This window comes from Melospiza melodia, chromosome 16 (genome assembly GCF_035770615.1).
Source record: "Melospiza melodia melodia isolate bMelMel2 chromosome 16, bMelMel2.pri, whole genome shotgun sequence".
NCBI lineage: Eukaryota > Metazoa > Chordata > Aves > Passeriformes > Passerellidae > Melospiza > Melospiza melodia.
The window spans coordinates 2,406,134-2,428,438 of record NC_086209.1 but is presented as its reverse complement, the minus strand read 5'-3'; the positions used below and the strand labels follow the sequence as shown (position 1 = coordinate 2,428,438).

The 22,305-nt window shown below is 50.3% G+C and overlaps 1 protein-coding gene across 11 annotated transcripts in view; it reads right to left on the bottom strand.

The window, feature by feature from the left end:
* Positions 1 to 22,305, bottom strand: part of ARHGEF9 (Cdc42 guanine nucleotide exchange factor 9) — a 210,320-nt gene that overhangs the window by 54,250 nt on the left and 133,765 nt on the right. For all 11 annotated transcript variants that reach the window (XM_063170295.1, XM_063170293.1, XM_063170294.1 and 8 more), the window contains 2 exons: positions 11,119 to 11,298; positions 107 to 298 (listed from right to left, as the gene is read on the bottom strand). In XM_063170295.1, the coding sequence (XP_063026365.1) occupies positions 107 to 298; positions 11,119 to 11,298 (372 nt within the window). The remainder of the gene's footprint in view (positions 1 to 106; positions 299 to 11,118; positions 11,299 to 22,305) is intronic.

The window sequence follows — 22,305 nt, the reverse complement described above, 5'->3', positions numbered from 1 at the left end:
CCCCCAGGGGTGCCCCAGCCCCAGGTACCTCACAGATGTCCTTGAGGTGTTTGATGCAGTAGGAACAGCCCCAGACCAGTCCCCAGAGGTTCCCCAGCCCAGGTACCTCACAGATGTCCTTGAGGTGTTTGATGTAGTGGCGCTCGGTGCTCATGATCTCGTTGATGACGTTGGCTCTCATCTGGTCGCGGTTCTGCACGGTCCTGCCCAGGCACAGGCAGTCGGCGCTGGGGTCCAGGTGCCCGTTCTGCACCTCGCTGGTTCCCTCCTCCACGCCATCCTCCTGGTTCACCCATAGCTGGGGACAGAGGCAGGCACAGGGATCACTGCCAGCAACAATAATTCCAGGGCTGCAGGGCCCTGGGAGATGTTGGATCCACCCATGGAGGATGCACAGAGCTCCCAGCCCACCCTGCCCAGCTCCACACTGGAGCAACCAGCCCCAAACGCTCCCCACACACTCCCCATCTCCTGGGGATGGCAGTGCTGGCTGCTCTGACCCCAAATGTGAAACCCCCCTGTGACAGGGTAAATAAATGAGTGAATGCTCCAAGAGCTCCCAACTGAGAGGGACATGAGTGAGACAGGGCAGCCTGAGGAAACGGCCGTGCTGGTGGCAAGCACACTGTCCCAGCTCCTGCCACCCCCAGCTGGGTCCCTCTGAACACAGGATCCTCTGGGAGTAGGGCTAAGCCCTTCCCAGGGGACTGATTCCAGGTGGAGATATATCCATATGGATTCCATGGATATGGAGATATCTGGCTGTCCAGAGACCTGAGGGGCACATCAGCTCTGGGCTGTGTTTCTGGAGCTCTGTGACGTCCCAGGCTCTGAAGGAGCCCTGATTCCACTTCTCAGCAGCTTTCCCCATCAGCTCACAGGGACAGCCCTCCTGGCTCAGGCACATGTCAGCAGCCCAGCACTGGGATCCCCAAACCATGGCACTTCTAAAGAACACAGAATGGACACCCCTGAGCAAGGGTCCTAAACCTGGGGGCTGAGGGCAGCTTGGGACAGGTGCACAGGGCACTGAAAATTACAAAAAGCAGTGAAAAATGATCTGTGTGTTCTCAGCACACTGAAGCTGCCTTCCAATATCAAATAAAAAGCATCCATAGAAATTGCAAATTCCACCTCTCCCCTGTGTGTCTGAACCAGCCTGTGCTCTGCACACACCATACGGATCAAGGGCTCCTTCTGTTACCTTTTCCCACAAAAGCTGCTTCAAATAACTGATTGACTCCAATTGGGCTCAGGGTAGTTTGTAAACAAACATTAAATAGAACTTAGAGCTGACAGAAATACCTCTGTCTTTCACAGACCACCTCAGCTGTGATGGAAATGAGGCAATTTCTCTCCTCAGTGTTTGAAGTCCCCAAATCCTGGGGACTTTCAAACTAAAAATACATTTTCCTGTGAGCAGTGGAACTGTCCACACACAGAGTACAAGCAAACCAGGCAGCATCATTAACCTGATCTTCAGGCTTCCTTTCAATGTTAATAGTGTTTCCTGCTTCCCCATTATTCAGTTTAAACTGGGCTTTGCACAGATTGTAAAGGGCAGTGTTCCTGTAAATGAGGAAAGTAAAAACCTCCAAACCTGCCCCTGCTCCTTCCCTGCATTCCCAACCAGCAGCTGTTCTGCTAAACCACCTCTCGCAGCTCCCACGTTCTGCCCTCCCACAGGGAGTTGTAAAGGCCAAGAAAGAATAAAAAACAAACACCAAAAAACCCAAACCCATCTCTTCTTTAGCAGGATGTTAACGATGCTGCAAATCTGGGGGATCAAAAAGGGGTTTTGCAGGATTTCTATCAGCACTGGGAGGCCCTGGGTCACTGTGGGGGAGCTGATCATCCAATCCTACCAAATACAGTGGAATCCAGCATGGAAAACCTCTCCTGGCATGCTGAAACAAATGTCTTTTGTTCAGAAAAACAAAAAATTTCTAGCCCAAAATCTGGCTAGAAAAGTGTCTCTTTCAGCAAACCCACCCTCCTCTGGAAGAGGTTTGGGGTCCACTGAGGCAGAGCAACACCCCATGAACATGAGCAATGGTTTACGCTGAAAATAAAATAATTAAAATAAAATTTAAACAAATAAATGAAACAAGTGTTCCTGCTGAGCAATGTCCCTGTTGGGGTAAGGGACAGCAGTGCCACCAAGGTGCTGGGAAAACCTGGGGGCACCCTGAGAAGGGAAAATGGGTTCTGTCAAGGCCAGAATGGCACAGGGAGTCCTGCAAGGGACATGTCCTGGTGGCAGCTTCAGTGGCATTCCAACAGATGTGGAAAATCCAGCAGGAGCAGTGTGGGGATTAAACCCTGTTGGTTGAAGTTTAAAATACCTTCCCTCCCTGCTTTTCCTCTCCTACAGAAAGGGATTTTGCAGCCTTCCCAAACCCAACAGGAACAGCCTGTTACCAAGTCTGATGACATTCCTGCCAGTTTGGCAGCAGAGCACATTTTTAAATGTGCTCCTCCTGGAGTCAGGTGATCCTGAGAAAAAATTTGATTTTCACTTAAAAAAGAAGCCAGAAAGATCTAATCATTACAAGGCATGTGTGTGTAAGCCTGAGTCATGAATCCTAAAGGCTTTGAAACTCCAAGGCAGATAGCAAACTTACAAACTTCCAGGATTCCTCAAATTCAGGCTGCCTTTTGTGCACAGCAGGAACACTCCCTCCTTCCTCATCTGCAAATCTCAGGAGTCCTGCTTTCTTCTTTAATGAAATTTTTGCTCCTTCCTGCTAGAATCCATGTTCCCAAAAGGAAAAAAAAAATTACATTTCTAGTCTAGATGACTTCTGCCTTAGATTAAAAACAAATGCAACAATTTTATCAGCTCCAGAGGAAGCTGAAGGTGCTTCCACCCTGCACCCTCCAGCCCCTGCTGCTGGAAGGACGAATCCCACAGGGCTGTTCAAACACTCCTGTTTCCATCTAAACCTCTGAAGTTCTCTGAAATTCCAGCAAGGATCCTTCTTCCAGGGCATCATTTGAAGCTGGGACCATGAGTAATAAAAGCTGAGGTACAGCTCAAGCAGCTCTGGCACTGACCTTGGGCCAGTCCCTGCAGCTGGAGGAGGTTTCCTCACCCAAACCCAGGGATAACCATGGAAAATATTCCAGGGATAATCATGGAAAATGAAAATATTCCAGGGGTAATAATGGCAAATTATAATATTCCAGGGATAATAATGGAAAAACTGATGGAGGTGTTGAAATATGGGCTGAAATGCATCCCCAGACTCTTGCTCTCACCCTGGTGAGACATCCTGGGGCTGGGTTTGCACATCCAGCTCTCAGCACTGGGGGGAACCTGGGCCATGCTGGGCCAAGGGGAGGTGGCACTCCAAGGGTTAACTGTGCCCCCTGTCCCAGTGCCACCAGCCCAGGCTGGATCCCTGGGCCTCAGTGATGGAGTGCAGTGACAGGGAGGTGGCACAGCCACACTGGGGAGATGCTGGCCTTGCCCAAAACTTCTGCAATGTCACATTGAGTGATTTGGATAAAGCTGCAAATGCTCCTGCTTTAACCCAGCACCTCTGACAGGGTCATCCCTCTGTTCCACACACACAGGGCTACCAAAAATGCCTGAATTTCTCTCCCTCCTGTGGGGAACAGCTGAGTTCACACTCCTGGAAAAGGGTCTGTGTGCTCCCCATCTCTCCTAAGGGACACAAAGGCACAGCTGCCCCTCCCTCTCAGTGCAAGTATCTCCATTCTTAGAAAAGAAACTTCAGAACTCTTGTTTTTCCCAGTTTCATCCCACCTCAGGATGGGTGGCTGCCATCCCTGTGGGGATTTCTAGGGATAAATAAGAAATAATAAACAATAATAAAATAAATACAAACAATAATAAATCCAGGGTCTCTTCAACACCTCTGCAATGGAAAACATCAGGGGCTGTAAAATAAAACAGCACTGGGAGGGCGTTCCTCAGGCCGTGAAAAACACCCAGCAATCAAACCACCAAGCCCTGAGAGCCATTTTGAGCACTTTGTATCAAGAATTAATTAAAACATCAGTGAAAAAAAATCTAGTTGCTAAATGCTGGTCCTACGTGATGTTCCCATTGAGAGGCCCCTCCATGTGGAGAGGAACAGACTTATCATGAGGCTCCAAGTCCTGTTCCAAAATTCAACCCTAACTGGGAAGTCATGACCAGCTCTTGTGTAATGCAAGAACTTGCAGAGGCAGATAAAAGTAAAATAATCACAGAAAAAAGGCCCTTTTCCCTAAGGAGCACTTCTGGGAGCCAGGGAGGGCTGATGGCTGCATGGTGCTAATTCATGCTCTCCATGAGTGACATCCTTTGGAAAGGAAAAAAGGGAGAGCCAGGGAGCCCCAGGCCAGGCAGGCTCACCCCAGGGCCCAGCAATGAGAAGATTCCTGGAAAATCTGTTCAGACACGTGGAGGGCAAGGAGAGCCTTCCATGGGGAGAGCCACCAGAGCTCCCCTGAGGGCAGAGCGTGCCTGACACATCCAGAGACCTGGGACAGGGTGTGACAGAGCCCAGAGCCCTGCCAGGGCCTGAAGGGGCTCCAGGGGAGCTGGGGAGGGACTGGGGACAAGGATGGAGGGACAGGACACAGGGAATGGCTCCCAGTGCCAGAGGGCAGGGATGGATGGGATATTGGGAATTAGGAATTGTTCCCTGGCAGGGTGGGCAGGCCCTGGCACAGGTGCCCAGAGCAGCTGGGGCTGCCCCTGGATCCCTGGCAGTGCCCAAGGTTGGTTGGAGCTTGGAGCAGCCTGGGATGGTGGGAGGTGTCCCTGCCCAAGGAATCTTAAAATCCCTTCCTAGCCAAACTTGGCTTTAAACTGGAAGGGAGTAGGTTTACATTTGGTATTGGGGAAAAACTGATCCCTGTGAGGGTGCTGAGGCACCCTGAGCAGCTGTGGATGCCCCTGGATCCCTGGCAGTGCCCACGGCCAGGCTGGACATTGGGACACCCTGGGACAGTGGGAGGTGTCCCTGCCAGGGCAGGGGTGGCACTGGAGGGGATTTAAGGTCCCCCCCAGCCCAAACCAGTCTGTGATTCTATGATATAAAATTTCTATGAATACAATTCATCAGCTTGCAGCTTTACCCAAATGGCACTGGGCCAGCAGCACTGCCCTCAATCATTGCAGATTTACCCTGCTCAGTGCAGGCACTGGATGGAGAGGACTTTTCCCTTCAACAGGCACCAAGGCCTGATCACCTCATAATGAGCACAAACCACAACAAAGCAAACATGTTCGCAGCCAGCTGGATGATTAACCTGCTGCCACTGGATATTCACAAGGACACAACCAGAGATAATGTGCCATGCTGGATTCTCACTCCCAATTAGCTAATGTGGCAGATTAATGACACACACACATCCTTCAGAGAGCTGCTGCCATCCCAGGGAATCTGGATTGTACAGGACAGGGGTTACAGTGCCAGAGGCTCCAATAACCTGAGAAATCCATGGAAGCACAGAGCCTCAGGACTCTCATCCAGCCTCCACCCTGCCCTGCAGCAGAGCAGCTCCATTCCCACAGGATCTGCTCCTTTTCCTGCCTCCCTGCCTGCTTCCAGGGCTGTGTCCTTGCCTGCAGTCTCATGCAGTGTCACACCCTGTGCAGTGTCACATCCTCACCCTGTGCATTGTCACACCCTGTGCACTGTCACACCCTGTGCATTGTCACACCCTGTGCAATGTCACACCCTGTGCACTGTCACACCCTGTGCAGTGTCACACCCTGTACACTGTCACACATCTGTACACAGTCACACCCTGTGCAGTGTCATACCATGTACACAGTCACACCCTGTGCAGTGTCATACCCTGTGCACTGTCACACCCTGTGCAGTGTCACATCCTCACCCTGTGCAGTGTCACACCCTGTGCAGTGTCACACCCTGTGCAGTGTCACATCCTCACCCTGTGCAGTGTCACACCCTGTGCAGTGTCACACCCCTGTGCAGTGTCACACCCTGTGCACTGTCACACCCTGTGCAGTGTCACACCCTGTGCACTGTCACACATCTGTGCAGTGTCACACCCTGTGCAGTGTCATACCCTGTACACTGTCACACCCTGTGCAGTGTCACACCCTGTGCACTGTCATACCCTGTACAGTGTCACACCCTGTGCAGTGTCACACCCTGTGCAGTGTCACACCCTGTGCAATGTCACACCCTGTGCAGTGTCACACCCTCTGCAGTGTCACATCCCTGTGCAGTGTCACACCCTGTGCAGTGTCACACCCTCTGCAGTGTCACACCCCTGTGCAGTGTCACACCTCTGTGCAGTGTCACATCCCTGTGCAGTGTCACACCCCTGTGCAGTGTCACATCTCTGTGCAGTGTCACACCCTGTACACTGTCACACCCTGTACACTGTCACACCCTGTGCAGTGTCACACCCTGTGCACTGTCACACCCTCTGCAGTGTCACATCCCCGTGCAGTGTCACACCCTGTGCACTGTCATACCCTGTACAGTGTCACACCCTCTGCAGTGTCACACCCTGTGCAGTGTCACACCCTGTGCACTGTCACACCTCTGTGCACTGTCACACCCTCTGCAGTGTCACATCCCCAGCCCTGTCCATCCCCAGCCCTGCTGTATTGCAATAAACAGTTTATTTAGTTGTCTCCCCGGCTGGGAATGTGGATGCAGTTTGCTGGGAAGCACAGAGCATCTTCTGTATCCTCTTCCAGGACAAGGAACAGCACATTTGGCAGCAGAAGGAAAGGCAGCTGAAGCAAGGTGCTTTCTCCTCCCGTGGCCCCACCACTCTTCTCTTCCCCAGCCTGAATTTCTCCCTCAGTAATCTGCCCCCAGCCTCAGTGCCCTCCACACCTTCCAGCCCACGGGCTCTCTTCTCTTTCCTCCCTCCAACTGCCCCCAGCTTTAGCAAAGCCTCTTAGGTTCTTCCTCTCTTAAATTCTCATTCCCAGCCTCAGAAATTCCCTTTACCCACGGTGAGAAACACCCTTTAGTCATTTCTGGGAAAGGAGAAAGCAGGGGATCCTGTAGGGACAGCTTCAGGCTCTGTATCCCCAAGAGGTGAACAAGAACAGCTCAGAGACCAGGCCCTGTCCTCCCTCCATACTCCCTGTGCTCCCTCTGTGCTCCCTGCAATCCAAATGCACATCCCAGGGGCTGCAGCTCCAGCAGGGACCAAAAGCTGCTTGGACACTGCAGCAAACTGCATGTGCTCCATCAGAACCCCAGGAATCAGGGCTCAGCCCCCATTTCCCACAGCCCGAGCCCTGCTGGCACACAGGAGGGAAGAGCAGCAGCTCAGAGCTCCCTCAGAGCCCTGCCAGGCTGAGGAAGGGCAGGCCAAGGAAGGGGCTCTGCAGGTTTGTGCCTGGAGGGGCTGTGCAGATTCCTGCCTGCTTTGCCTGACTCAAAGAAAGGCCTCAAAACTCTGGGTTTGCCCCTCCAAACTCTGGTTTAGCCCCTCCAAACCAGCCTGTCCAGGGAAGGGCACAGTGTGTGACCCTCTGGGGCCCTGTGTGGGCTGCAGGTGGCACAGGGAGCCCTGGGGTGCTCCTAAGTTGCCTTTAGGAACCCCAAACTCTGCAGTTCAGCCTGTCCCCAGCAGTGCTGCCTGTGTGGGCCCTGCCTCCAGCACAGCTATTTGTGAGCTGGATTTGCCACAGGAGAATCAAATCTCCTTTAGAAGGCTCTGACTGCAGCTCCATCCTCTTTCTTTGGGAAATCTGATGGCCCTGGCTCTGAGGGAATGCTAATGCAAGAGCTGCAGGGGGGGAAAGCAGGTGAGTGATGAGCTCAGTAAGATACAATCAGATTTTACAGGCAAAAAGAAGCAGAAGGGGCAGCAAAATGGAGAATTACACCTGCAACACAGAGCAGGCACAGCTAAAAGCTAAACCCACCTGCCCAGTAAAGGCACTGGGACCAGGCTCTGGGTTCAGAGTCTCCTTCTCCACAGCGCCTTAAAAGCTCACTCCAATTTATCCAGCACTTCTCCTTTAGCAGCAGAAAATAAAGTGGGTCAAAGGCAGCTTTTCAGCAGGAAAATCAATCTAAAATTACAACACTTGGGGGAACCAAGGCAGTGGTGAGACAGAACACGGAGCACTGCCACCCCTGCACTTCTCCACCCCTGCACCTTCTCCTGGAAGAGGAGACCATGAGGGTTTTACAGCCCCTCCTTGCTCTTTGGCAGGACCATCTCTTCCCCTCTTCAGTCACCAGGCACCACAAGAAGCTGCAGTAAAAGCTCCTCAGCTCCAGTTTTGCTCTTTACCTTGGCTTAGTAACATAAGGAAGGGAGACTCAGCATTGCTGAGGTGAGAAGAAATATATTCTGCAAGCTCAGTCTGGTATCCAAAGAGACCAAGGAGAGCTTTACACAGGAATAAATCCCCCTCTCTGCCCAGGACTGGGGCACTCTGCAATGTCTCTGAGGAGAGATTTCACTGCACAGCATCCATAAGCTTTACTCTTTTTATTTCTCTTGCAGTGGAAATATGTCAGAGCCCAAACATTAAGCCATTTGATTTCTTGTGTTTGGAGTGTCTCACCTGGGCTATTTTGGAGCCTTGATGAGAGGCTCTGCAATCAAAACTTTGCTGTGCTTTCTGAAGGAGACCTCAAGGTACAACAATGGGTCCATGGGCAGCCCTGGACTGTAATTCTGGGCTGTAAATCCCTCCCAACACTGAGCCTGCTTTTCTGAGCCAGTGTCAATGTGCTGGTTATGCAAAAACTCATCTGGAGCCTATGATGTACAGACAGCCCAAGGCTCTGCCATCCACAGAGGGGGGAAATGTGGCATTTCCACCACCAGAATGTGAAATATTGTTTGAAACTCCTGCTGTTTTTTCTCAGCTGTACCTCCCAACCTGTCAGAGCACTGGAAGCTGACAGGATGTTCAAAGGCACCGTGCAGCCACCACAGCTGTGCCCTGTGGGTGTCCAGTGTGCTCAGAACAGGCACTAAAATACACCACAGACACCTTCACCTGTCTAAACCCAGCTTGTTGCTGGGTCTTAAATTTAGTTATGGAGTTCTCATCCACCTTTCTGACTTAGGGGTGTTCATGACCTTCTCCCTGGTTGCAGCAGCTCCCTGCAGAAACCCTTCACCATTCCCTGTTGGCTTCAAATTTTACTTCTCCTGTGCTGTGCTTTCTCTTCTCCCAGATAAACATTGCTTTATCTATCCAGTTTCTCCTTGAAAGTTCCTGAGCTCCCAAACCTCTGTGGTTTCTTCTCCCCACCTTCCTTCTGTCCAAGCTACTAAGAGGATTAGTGCAGGTGTGAGCAGGGAGACAATTGCTGTGTGTGCAGGGAATTCAGGAGCCTTTTGGTTTGCCACCCCTGGCTGTCATGTAAAGGAGGCCAAGGGAATCAGCAGGTTCCTGTTTTCCTCTCCACTTGCAAATGTGAAGTTCCCTGCTATGAGATTTCGTGAGTGCCAAATGCTTTGCCAAAGGTTTTCAGATGATCTGGCTGGAGAGCAAGAAGCGTCAGACAGCTCATTGCAAACTGGGTTCCCAGCCCAGTTTTGTCCTCAGAAGTGATTCAAAGGACTTTGAGAGGAGCCCAACTGTGCAGTGATCTTCTCCTGCACTCCTGTTAGTACTTACAAGAGGCCTGAAGTCTGAAATATCCTGAAATTAATCCTATTTGGCTTTATACCTGTCTGCTCTGTCTGACATCTCTCACTTGAATACTATTCATATTCTATGCAACATATTCCTTCTGTGCTTGCAGAAGAGAAATACAGATAGAAAGAAAAGCAATTATTTTGCAAGTAAAACTAGAACCACCCAAGCTAAATCAGGCAGTTTTCTGGCATCATCTTAAAAAAGCAGGGCTCAAAGTACAACAGAGAAAAACGCAGCCTGCTCATGATGTGAGTGATCATCTGCTCTTCTCGCAGTTCTTTCATTCCTTATTCAGCTGCTTTGGAAACCTGAGGGGCAAATCTTTCTCCCCAGCCTCCCTTCAAGACCTGCAGATAAAATGGTCCAGAACTGTTGTTTTTAAATATTAATTCTCAGTAAGGCAGCAGAGGCAGGCACTGCTCCCCTCTGGGAGGGGAAAGGGCAGTGTCTGGTCCCTGCTGCCCTCAACAAGTGATTCCCAGATGGAAGAGCCAAGCCAGCCTCCTGCAGAGCTGATGGAGGATTGCTCTCATTGGGATACTGGACAGAACAGGCAAGAATCCTGCCTGGTCAGGCTGTTCTGACCCTCAGCACCAAGGATGAGGATCCAGGAGTGGTTCCAGACATTTGTCTGAAATTCACTGATTCCTCTCTCCTTTATTCCCCAGTTTCTAAAACCACCTTCCCAGCCTTTGGAAAGTGTAGGGAGAGATGGGGAGTTCAGCCAAGACCATGATCCATGGGTTGTGGCCCTAAAGACACTGGTTCATTTGTTTTTCTGGTGTGTTTTTAAAAAAAAACAGAACAGTGTTTTCCAGACTATTCTTAAACCTCCTGCAGACTGTTTGTTTGTGACACCACACCAAAGGGCTGTTAAATCTTTTCCCCAGAATCACAAAGAAATCAGCACTGGTCTGTGCACTGAGAGGTTAAACTGGCCCAGAATATTTCAGTGTTTAAATTAAGCAAACAAAATGAGATTGTTCTGTTTAGCCTTTCCAGCTGCAGCACAGTGTCAGTGACACAGGTGAGAGTGTTTCTGCAAGAAGGTTTTCACCTCAATCACACTTGACACAAATCCATTTTCCAGACTTGTTGCCACCATTGGCTCCAGGGTCAGACTTAAAATCCCAAACACAATTTGTTATCCCAAAATCCCAAACACAATTTGTATACCCAAAATACCAAACACAATTTGTTATCCCGGGCCATAGTAACAGCATGGACTTTTTTTGGGCAGCCCAGCTCCAGTTCCAGTCATGGATCTCTCCCTCTTGGCACTGGCCATCAGAGGGGAAACAATTGTGTGCTGGGGAGGCAGCAGCAAGCAGAAACCTTCTTTGCTGCCCATGTTTTGGACAGAAAGCAGGCAAAGAAGTGGGAATCAGCATCAGCGAGAACAAACACCATAAAAACAGAGTGAGAGCTCAGTTCTTGATGTCCTGAGCATGGGCAGGGATTCCTTAGGGAGTAAAAAGCAGAAAATCACTCACCCTCACGAAGCTGGCGGGAAACCATCCTTCCTCATCGTCGATCTGACCCCACCACCAGTCCTTGTTGGAAGCATCCAGGACCTTGATGACGTCTCCTGCTTTAAACGCCAACTCCCGGTTGGCCATGGTGACGTGATCCCATACTGCCTCAGCACTGACAATGGAACCACCACTGATCAGCTTGGGGAGAGAAAGGCACAGTCAGGGAATGGCTGCAGCCCCAGCCCCTCACATGCACAGCAGCACAGCTCGCAGCCAAACCACATCTCCATGGCAGCCCCACCCTGCCCTGCCCTCTGCCCTCATCCTGCTGCCAGCCATGCCACGCAAGCTCCAGGTGCTGTGTCCGTGTCCCCCAAGCCTGGCACCTCCCCTCCCACTCCGTACAGGCACATCTGTCAGGGACAATCCCACTGACACAATGTGCAATGCCCAAAAACAAGCAATGGTGTCCTGCAGAGGAATTTTCACTTTGGTTGAAATGTCAGAGGCTTTCCATGCAGATCCAAGCAAGGTTAGTGCACATATTTAGAAGGGTTTGTTCAAAGTTAGTGCACATATTTAGAAGGGTTTTCTGAAAGTTAATGCACATATTTAAAAGGTTTTTTTGATAGTTAGTGCATGTATTTAGAGGGGTTTTTTTTGAAACTGGAGGCTGCCTGTTTTAGTGCTGGTGATGTACTGACACCCCTCACTTGTGACACCCTGCTGACCTGCCTCAGCCCAGCCTGCAGCACAGCCCAGGGCAACCCTGCTGCTCCTGGCTGTGGGGACAGGCTGCATGGAGCTGGTCATGGGCCCTGGACACTGGATGAGGCCAGCCTGGTGTGTGACAGGACCTCAGGAGCATCTCTGTGGAGCTCATGGAGCCTTAGAGGAGCACCAGCACAGCCCAGGTCCCCTCTGTGACAGCCATGGAACTCCTGCTCCGTGCTGGCAGGAGGGAACATCCCAGCACTGGTGTCTTCCACACCATCAGCCATGCCCAGGACACCCCCTGTGCCTCTGAGTGACAGCTGTGTGCTTTTAACAGAGCAATAAATTGTGTTTATGTGTTGCCCACTGCAGGCACTCTGTGCTGAGCACCGAGGCTGCCCCAGCAAACACAGATTTTCCCCATGTGCTAATCAGAGCCATCGTGGGCTCATTAGCTCTGCCACTGAGACACCCTGACCATGGACTTGGGCTGCCTCCAGGTCCCAGCTTGAGCTCACAGGGGCAAAGCTCAACCCTGTGGCCATTCCAGACCTTGCTGTGGTGAGGCTCTGAGAGTCCCCTCAGCTGGGGGAGGAACACAGACACACAGACAATAACCCCTCACTGTGGGTGTGCAAGTGGAGAAGCTCCTAATGCAAGTCTGGCATCCCCAAACCCCTGATAATCACTGCCTGCACAGTGAGAACCTCAAGGAAACCTTTCAGCATAGCTACAGGTCCTCAGCATCAACAGAGAACACTGAAGTCATCCAGACAATCCAGTCAACAGATTAAAGGGCCTGATTTACCATTTACCTTGGGGTGGCTCTCCTTTACAACTCTGATCTTGGCTTTGGGACAGCTGGAGCTGCAGTCCCAGCCCTGCAGTTGTGGAGTCAGCAACACAAAGCAGCAAGACCTACAAGGCTTAACCTGGCAGTGCCTTTCATCCTCCAAACCCACACAGATCCAGTGGGCAGCAAAGCAAAGCTGTGCTCCTCCCACCCCCACTTTCACAAATTGTCCCTTCTAATTCAAAATCAGCTGCAGAAGAAATCTTTGTCCCCTTTGTGTGTCATACAGGGGATTGTCCACACCAGCCTCACAAGGTCCTGGACCAGGCACAGAAGAAGCCCTGAGGGGATGGCTGAACTCCTGGCTGAGGGCACCTCCTGCTTCACTGAGGGGCCATCCCACATCTGGGCTTTTGAGACACACTGGAGGCAGCTGGGCACCACAGGGGCCCCCCAAACCAGCAGCAGCTGCAGTCAGATGGTGATGGACCCCCAGTTCAACCCAGAGCTGGCTCAGCAAAGCAGGGGAGCCACATCTGGAGAAGTTACAGAGACTGATTGTGACCCCAGAGCAACAGCTGGATGTTTCAGTGCCTCCTCCCAACCCCTTGCTCTGCTCCCAGTCAGGGTTCCTGGATGGTCTCATAAATAAAGATCAGTTTAAAGCACAGAGACCCCCAGGACAGATCTGGAGGGGATGAGACTTCAGAGCTGAAGAAACCCCACATTTGATACATTTGAGACCAGGTACCATTTATCTGTTCTTGTGCCTGGACTGAGCTCTTTTCCTTCCCCAGGCCTTCCCCTCTGCCATATTTATGGACACTGTCCAGGTGTGGTTTCCCAGGTAAGGAAGTTCTGCCCTTTTCCTTCCCCCAGGCACTTCACCAGCCCTTTCAGGCTTCCACATTCCCTGCCTCCATTTTTCTGGAACACAGATGACCAGAATTGCAAATACTATTCCCAAAGGGACCTTACCAGAGATTTGTGGAACAGCATGAAATATTTATTGCAGTGTCACAGAGATCTTCCAGTAATGCCTCACATGTCCCCCTTTCCCCACGGCCACCTCCCACCCGTGGCTCACAGGGATCCTGCACTCAGCTCCTCTCAGTAAATGCTGTAGAGTACGTTCTCTTTGGCTGGAAAATCAGTTTTCTTGTCAAAAAATGAACGGGGTTGGCCTGACACTTGTTCCTTTTGTTAATGCCATTGGGTATTTCAGTCCCTTCTGCACTGATGAGGAACCAGGAACAGAGCTATTACGCAGGAGCCGTGTTCCTGCTGCTTCTGCTTCAGCTGACAGAGGCTCTGCTGTCACTTCACACACAGCCAGTTCTGGGCACAAACTGCCACAGAAACGTCACTGAGCCCAAACTTCAGAGGGACTGTGCTTCAAACCCTCCCAGCCTACTTTGCAAAAATCCATTGCCGAGCCCGAGGCACAAATCCCAGCTCTGAGGAGGCACACAGGGACAGGGGGTCACACCTCAGCCCTTTTGTGCTGAGGCCTGGAAGGTGCTTTCAGGGCATGTCAGGAGCTGGGGGGGCTTTGCAAGGTGTTCTTGATCTCAAGGAGAAAGGCTCCAAGTCCCTGGTTCCCACTGATCAGTGCCAGCAGGGCCCTGCCCAGCCCTGGCCCTTGCTCTCAGCTCAGGGAAGGGATCCACATCCCAGGAATCCTGCTAGCAAGCCTTGCCCTTTTGGAACACAAGCCCAGCTCAGCCTGTACCAAAAGGACAGCGAGAACTGGAGCTCCAGCCATGCCACATGCTGAGCCCATTGAGAGAATGTCAAGGCCTCAAATGAAAAGATCCAGTTTAATTTATCTTGCAAGACATCTTGCTGCATCCATGGAGCCATCCAGCCCTCTCAGGGCAGGGTTATGGAGACAGAACCTGACATCTGCAGCAGCAGGAGATGGCAAACTGGAGAAAGGTCAGCATGAAATATTATTTTCTCAGAGAATTCAACACAGGAGCTCTTCACTGCACGAAGTTCACGTCTCTTGGCTTCAAGGCTGAGCTTAGTGCTGTGGTCAGAGATATTCAGCCAAAGAAATCCTTGGAAAGAACTTCTCTGCTATAAAGTCAGGTTCTCCCACACTGCAGCTGAGGGAGTCATCTGGACTCCCTGATAGCCAGTGAAGAGAAAGAAACACATCTGGAGTGTGATTCATCCTGGCTATTTCAGCAACCTACCTTCCAGCCAGGTGAATCATGCCCTAGAATTCACTCTGTGTTTAACTGGCTGAGGCAGAAGTTTGCATTTCCCACATCTTAATCTTCATCCCATCTACGATTTGGCCATTGCCAAAACCAAAAAATGGAATTAAAGAATAATGATCACTATAGGAATAGTGAAATATTAAAGCACACTGTCCCAGACAGAACAAATTTCTGAAGGGTGAAGGTTGATGGAAATAGTTATGTTCTCTGAGGAATTCACAAAATCTTAGCCTTGTAAATTTACAAAAATTGGAACTTAGATATTTGGGAAAGTGTCCTACCCACAGGAAAAGAGAAGCGGTGAGAAGAAATGCAGCAGGTGACAAGGACATTTAGTGTGACATCCCCTGAACACTGCCTGTCTGCCAGGTGAAGTTCTACTTCCTCTTAAAATCAATTATTCTTGTCAGTTGCTTGTTCAAAGAAAAGAGCCCAAAGAGAAAATCCCTCAATGGTTTCACCTGCTAACATGAGTGCAGCAATGCCCAGGAGCATTTGGGAACTACAGAGCTGAGAATAATGATTGCTGCTGTGCAGGAGCCTGCAGAGCACTTTGTGGGGTGCAGGAAAAACCTTCTCAGTGGGGAGAAGATGAACTCCTGGGATGTTGTGTGGGGTGGGCACCAGGCACTGCCCAACAAACACAGGGCACAGAGAGGAGGAGCCACTTCTACAGCCCAAGGAATTTAATGGGGAAAGAAAAAGGGCAAAAAGACCAGGCTCTGTCTGACTCCATGCACAGCTTAAGCACCCTGAGAACAGGGGGGATGATCCCTGAACCAGCAGCACCAGCTCAGCCTTCCCAGGCATTTCCCCCACAGGTTTCAGTGACAAACCCTCCCTCTAGAGATGCTCCTTCACTGCCAGCACCCCAGCACAACAGGTGAGAGCTTTACAACAGCAAAGCCAGAGGAAAGGAAGGAAACCATTGCTGCTGAAGGGCTGGGAGAGTTTTGCTTTCTCTTCCTGTCTGGTGGCATTTCCAGGATGGAACGTGGCCACTGAAAATCCAGAATTACATCAGAGGTGCTGCCAAAATAAAGTGACAACAACAACAAAGAGTAAAAAGGGTTTCAGGGGGCTCTGCAAGGCCCCAGCTCTGCCAGCTCGTGCCTGGGATGCTGAACTCGGTCCTCACCAAGGCTGGGAGAGCTCAGAAAGGTCCATCTGGCCAAAGATCCCCACTGCCTCACTCTCCCCTTGCACTTTGCAAAGCCAAAGGACTTTAAGGTGTCATTAATGCCACACAGGAGCTTCCAAGGAATAAAAAGGGGGTGCTCAAAAGTGGGAGTTTGACTCCAGATTTTACAACTTTCTCTTCTGGCCATGCCTTTGTGCCACCTTTATCAAGATAAGATAAATGTCCCCATCAAAGTAAGCAGGAAAATAAAGAATAAAAGGAGTAACAGGAGCAGGTCCCTGTTACAGGAGCTGGTGGGATCTGTCTGACCCTGCTACTGGAGCAAATCCACACAAGCCAAAGGAAAGGAAGGGGAGGGGAATGCCTCTGCCAGCTGTATCCACAGCACATCCTGATGAAAAAAGCCCAGGAACACCACCTAGGATGGCTTTCCAAAGCGCATTTACAGAGCCAGGGGTTACAACTCCTCCCAGGCCACTGCAAGGTTTAAATCCCTGAGCCATGACCCAGCTGTGCCCCTGCAGAGGGACTTTGCTCCTGCTCCACATGACAGAACCAACTGGAAAATGTTTCTGGGGAATGGGTGAGCCTCTGCCTCCAATCTGGTGCATTTTCCCTGGCTCTGCTCACTTCCCAAGCCAGGATGCACAATTGGACAAGAACATCTGCTCCACCTCAGCCCCTGCCTTCAGTGAGGCAGTCGAGGATTAAACATCTTTGAGTGAAATCAGCCACTACTGCAACGTTTTGCTAAATATTCCAAACACATCAACACTTGCTGGCTTCTTATGGGCCAGCCTGAAGAAGAAATCAGGGGCTTAGTGGTCCATGGAGACTGAAATGTGCACAAAAGGGCCATTCAAACCACTCTCACCTGTCCATTCCTCTTTCAGGGATAAATAATCACTGCAAGCCCGCAAGATTCCAAGATCCTTTTCAGCAGAGAGCTTCTCAAGAATCCAAAATGCACTTTATGAAGAGCCACATTCACAAAAAAAAAAAAAAACAAACCCTAAATAAATCTATCATCATTCACCATCTCCTTAGAAAACTTCAAGGACCTCAAAATTTCCAGCACTGTGGTCTCTGGAATATGAATAATCTTTAAGGCAGGAAAGTGTTTCTCTATTAGATCATTTATTACTGCATCAGTAGAGTTGTAACAGTAAAAAATGAGAGCTCTGAGTAGTTCCCTTTCAAATCTGTGTTACATAAACTGTGTCCTCCTCCACGGGAGCAGGATGCAGGAATAGGAGCAGGCTGTGAGGGGAGGAGGCAGAAATGTGGTGAGTGGATGCCATTTGCTCAAATTGTTCTTGTACAGAGCTGCCCTTTGTTCAGACAACATCAAAGCCCTGTAAAACCACAATAGCATTTCCCACACTGTGCTCACCGGCCCTTCCACAATGGAGGCAGCCAAAACAGCTTCAAAGAAGGATACACAGAGGGTGTTCAGAGGAATCACTGCTGGGGGGAAGGACAGGGCCCAAACAAGGGAGAGCAGGGTGATCCTGGAGGGGAGGCACTCACACTGCTCAGTGCCACTACCACTGCACAGCCTGATGGGGCTGGGACATCCCAGAGCCATCAATTCCCAGCACAGCCATGCCCACCGAGTGAGGAGGGGAGCAGGGCATGCCCGGTGCCAGCCCCACACCCTGCTGCTCCTCCCTGCCAGGCCAGGGCTGCCCAGCTGACGGAGCAGAGCACAGCAGAACAGCCCCCAGCCCATCCTGCTGCACTCTGCTCTTGCATAATCTCCCCAGAGTCCCTTTGATGGTGTGTTTATTTTTAAACCTCTCGTCAGGAATTATACAAAGTGAATAATGCCCAATCTCGGTGAATGGCCCCACGGCTCATTCACAAACACAGGGGAGGGCAGCTCCACTTGATTTGCTCATTCTCTCAAGAGGCGCAATCACCCAAAGGTTAAGCACAAGTCAAAGAATTTCCCTTTCTGCTTTCAAGCCCCTTGATGAATTTAACTAATGACTGGATTTCAGCTGAAAGAGGCTGATTGGAGTGAGAGTCTCCCATACCCCACATTCTGGGAAGGCTGCCACACTCGGTTGGAAGCTTTATCTATCTTTCATTTATCTGTATGTTATGTGGAGAGTCAGTACAGACAGAAAGGTTCCTAAGGACTGGCTTGTTCTGTTATTCATTGATTTCCATTTTCTTGAGAAGATCTCACCTGGCAGATAGGAAATCACCTGGCCTCAGCCAGGCTGCAGCAGCAGAGCCCAGGGGATGACATTAGTCTCATTTTCCACCTTATTGTGATTATTGCCCATGTCATTCCTATTAATAACAGCAGCCACAAGGCAGGGCCATGGATGGAGAGCTGAGTAAAAGCCTGGCAGCAGTGAGGAGGAGAATGGAAGGTGCTGAGGAGGCAGAGGGGCCCCACTGAAGCACAGCCCACGCAGGTGTGAGGTGTTGGGATGGAGCATATGTCACCCTAATTGCTCCCCAAGCCCTCCCATGCATGGGGCACATCAACCTCCCCTTGCCTCATGACATATCTCTCCTGTAGAGTAATTACAAATAACCACTTGCCATCATCTTTTAACTCAGATAAATGATGGGACTGGGGTTGGAAGTCCAAGTTTGAACTGCTCCAGGGCAAGCAGCACCTTGAGCAAGCAGAGCCAGGGCAGCTGCCAGGGCTGTGGGCAGGGGCTGTCAGCACAGATCCCTCACTGCAGCACTCAGCAGCAAACAATAAACACCCTCCAAGAGCCAAACCCACGATACTCCCACAAATCCCAGCCTCCTGCCCCCAGAAGGGACTCCTGACATTCCCAAGCCAAGGCCACAGCAGCCTCAAAGACCTGGAGATGTTCTGAAATCCCTCCTGAGCAGGGGGCTGGAGCTCTGATTTACACCCCGCCCAGCCTCAGTGGATGCTGCCTGGGGGTGGGGAGCAGTCAGGATTCAATCCCAAGGTGTGCTCCCAGTCCCACAAAGCCCTGTTGGAACTCAGGACTTCCCTCTGGGTGCCCTGGAGGGCTCAAGCCCCTGGCTGGGGGCTCAGAGACCTTGGCACAGAGTCAAAAACACCTGAGCCTTTCATTTTAACCCATGGAGAAAATTATCAATTTTGTGTGAAGATTTACAAGGCAGAGAGTTTAAGTAGAATGATAGTTAGCTTGTCACAAGGTAGAAAAGTAGAATTTTGGGGATTTTAGAACAGGGGTTCAGAAGCCAAGGTGGAGGGATTTGGGTGTGCCTTGTCTATCTTCTTTCTTCTCCGTAGCCTCCATCTTCTGTGTGAAGGTGGCACTTCTGGATTGGTTTAGAGTAGAGACAGACTGTCTAACATAGGTGATAGATATTGGAAAATTATTGTAAATAAAGTACATGGAGTTTTAAGTATAAAAAGATAACACCACCTCTGGGGCAGTCAGTGTGCCACGGACAGACTGCAGAGGGTCAGAAAAAGAATGTTATAGATAACAGAGAATAAACAACAGCCAAAGAATCCTGACTCCTTCTTCAATCTCAGGGCTGGGAAAAAGAGACTTTCCAACACTCGGGGTCACCTCGAGCACAGAGACCCCAGGAGCAGCCCAGCAAGGACTGGGCCCAGTAACACTGAGGCACCATGAACAACCAGGAGGGACCTGGCACTCTCTCTGTCACCCAAGGGGCAGAGTAAGGCAGATAAGCAAACAGAATATTATTAAATAAATATATTACTAAATAGCTCTAAATTCAGCTCTGGGAATGTACAGAGAAGGACAAGATGCTGCTGGGGAATGCTGAGCACAGGGCTGAGGGACACAGCATGGACAAACAGCACAGACACCATCCTGAGCACCCCTATGCCCGTGGTGCAGCCAATCCACAGACTCAAAACCCCTCCAGGGATGACCAAGACTTGACTGCAAGTGTCAGGAATGCCAAATCCAGGCTCATTTTACCCCAAAAGCCTGTACTCATTCAAACTGGAAAGCAAACAACTTCCCTGCCATGGAGCACACTGTGGGAAAACTGAGTTCATCTGACTAAATGGTGTTTGCAAGGAGAGGAGATTAAATTGTCATTGCTCTGAGGAAAGCAAGAGTAACCCTCCTTTGAAAGGATATTTAAGTTAAAATGAACATCATCTGTTACTCTGGACATGGAATTTTCCAAAGCAGAAGGGAACTAAGGAGAAAATCACACAAATGACTCCCAGGGGATTGAATTATTTAACACAGCTCCCTACAAAGGGAACAACACATGAATCTGCTCATCCCAGACGTGGAATCTGTGTCCCAGCTCCCAGGCAAAGCTGGTGACACACAGCTAAGCCAGGAGGGATGGCACAGAGACACCAGGGGCACCAGAGCAGCCACTTCCCTCACCCAGAGCCAGCAGCTCCCAGGGAAATAAAGGGGCAGGAGCAGAACTCACTAAACTCTGTGTGGATACTCTGTCCTCTAAAAGCTGACACAGCTGGCCAGGTGTAAAAATCATGGGAGGAGATGAATTCAAATGCAGGACTAGGAATACAAACCAGGAACATCTCTCCTGGATGGCCAGGAACAGGGAAGCAGCTGCAAGACCCCTTTGTGACTGAGTCACTGCCATGTGCTCTAAAACCCCATTTGATAATGAAGCAGAGGCCTGGACTGTGTCATTTCGACCACAATGTATGAAACACATCCCCAGGAATCCTCAATAATGCATATATTGGTATTGCAGTAAGAGGCCAACATGGTAATATTAAAAAAAGGATATTTTTAGTACTGAGAACTTGGAACTTAAAAAGTAGTGGCTGTTATTAGTGCAAATCAATGCCCAGGCTGGACTAAAGTCCAGATGAATGTATTACACTGATTAAATTCACCACCGGGGCTCCTTATTTGCTGTTCTCATCTCCTTCTCAGGGTAAGTCCCTGCAGCTCCCATCTAACAAAGTCCAGGGGGGATTGTTGGCAGAGGAGGGCAATGACATCTACAAACGTTTTACAGACCCTGAGCTCACAGAAATGTAATTAAAGGAAGCACAAAAGGAGCAATGGCTGGAGAAGCAACACCTGGCCCCAGGAATCAGCACTTTTGGGCGACTGCAGGGGCAGTGAGAGCCTTTCCTCCCAAGCCAGGGGGAAGCAGAGCCCATCCAGCAAACCAAAGCCACCCAGTGAAAAATCCCATTAATTCCTCTTCCAGTAGCAAAAGGAAAAACCAGGATGAGCACCCAGAATGAGAAATGGCCAGACAAAGCTTTTTGCCACCAAAATGATGATATTCATGAGCATTATTCCAACAAAACCACAAGTCATCCTCAGATTTCCAGGATTCCAGCACGTGGACCAGAAAGCAGCCATGGGCATCCCGAGGGAGCACAGGGATGAGCAGAATGGGCACAGCAAACCCAGCCAGGCACAGCTCAGATCCTCACACCAACATCTCACCCTCCATCCCCAGCTCTGAGAGGGCAAACAGGCAGGACTTGAGCAAAGCAGCTTCTCCCTTGAGCCTCTTGTTGAGCCAAAGCTGTGGCATCCTCTGGCTCTCCCAGGACACTCTGGCCCATGAGCTGGAGAGCCCTGAGCACTCCCAGAGCAAACCCTGCCCTCCTGCTGGGGCACCTGGGGCAATGGAGAGCACAGGGGTGGCACTGCAAGGCCATTGAGAACATGGAGCCAAATTTTCATTTCTCACCTCGTCCTGGGGACCTCACACACCACAGTAATGACTGGGTGCTCGTTACAGGCACGGGATTGTCCTGCAGATTGCCATGGGATCATCTGAGCCTCTTACAGGGGCACCTGGGGCAATGGAGAGCACAGGGGTGGCACTGCAGGGCTCTGTCACACCCCACCTTTGTCCCTGGCTTCCAACAGTGACAATCCAGCTGACACCACACTCTTATTCCCATCACTATTGCCTCCTAAAAGCTGAGGGGACAGTGCTGGCTGGGAAGGCTGCCGTTACAGGAAGGGAATTGTCACTGTGATATTTTATGAAAAATCCTTTTGCCAGGATTTCTATTCCTGGGAAGCTGGGAAGCTTCAGCTTCTCCCTGTTTTGTTGTTTTGGAATGTGATTTGGAGAAGTGTTTATCTAATGTGTGAGTTGTTTTAATTTAATTACTATCTCAGTCCAGCTGTGTCGGGACTCTGGTCAGTCATGGGTTTTTTATTATTTTTAATTTTATAGCCTTCTAATGTATTTTTTTCTTTAGAGTAGTTTTAGAATATAATATAGTATGATATGATATAATAATATATCAGCCTTCTGAGAACATGGAGTCGAATTTTCATTTCTCACCTCGTCCTGGGGATCTCAGCACATCACAGTAATGACTGGGTGCTCGTTAGAGGCATGGGATTGTT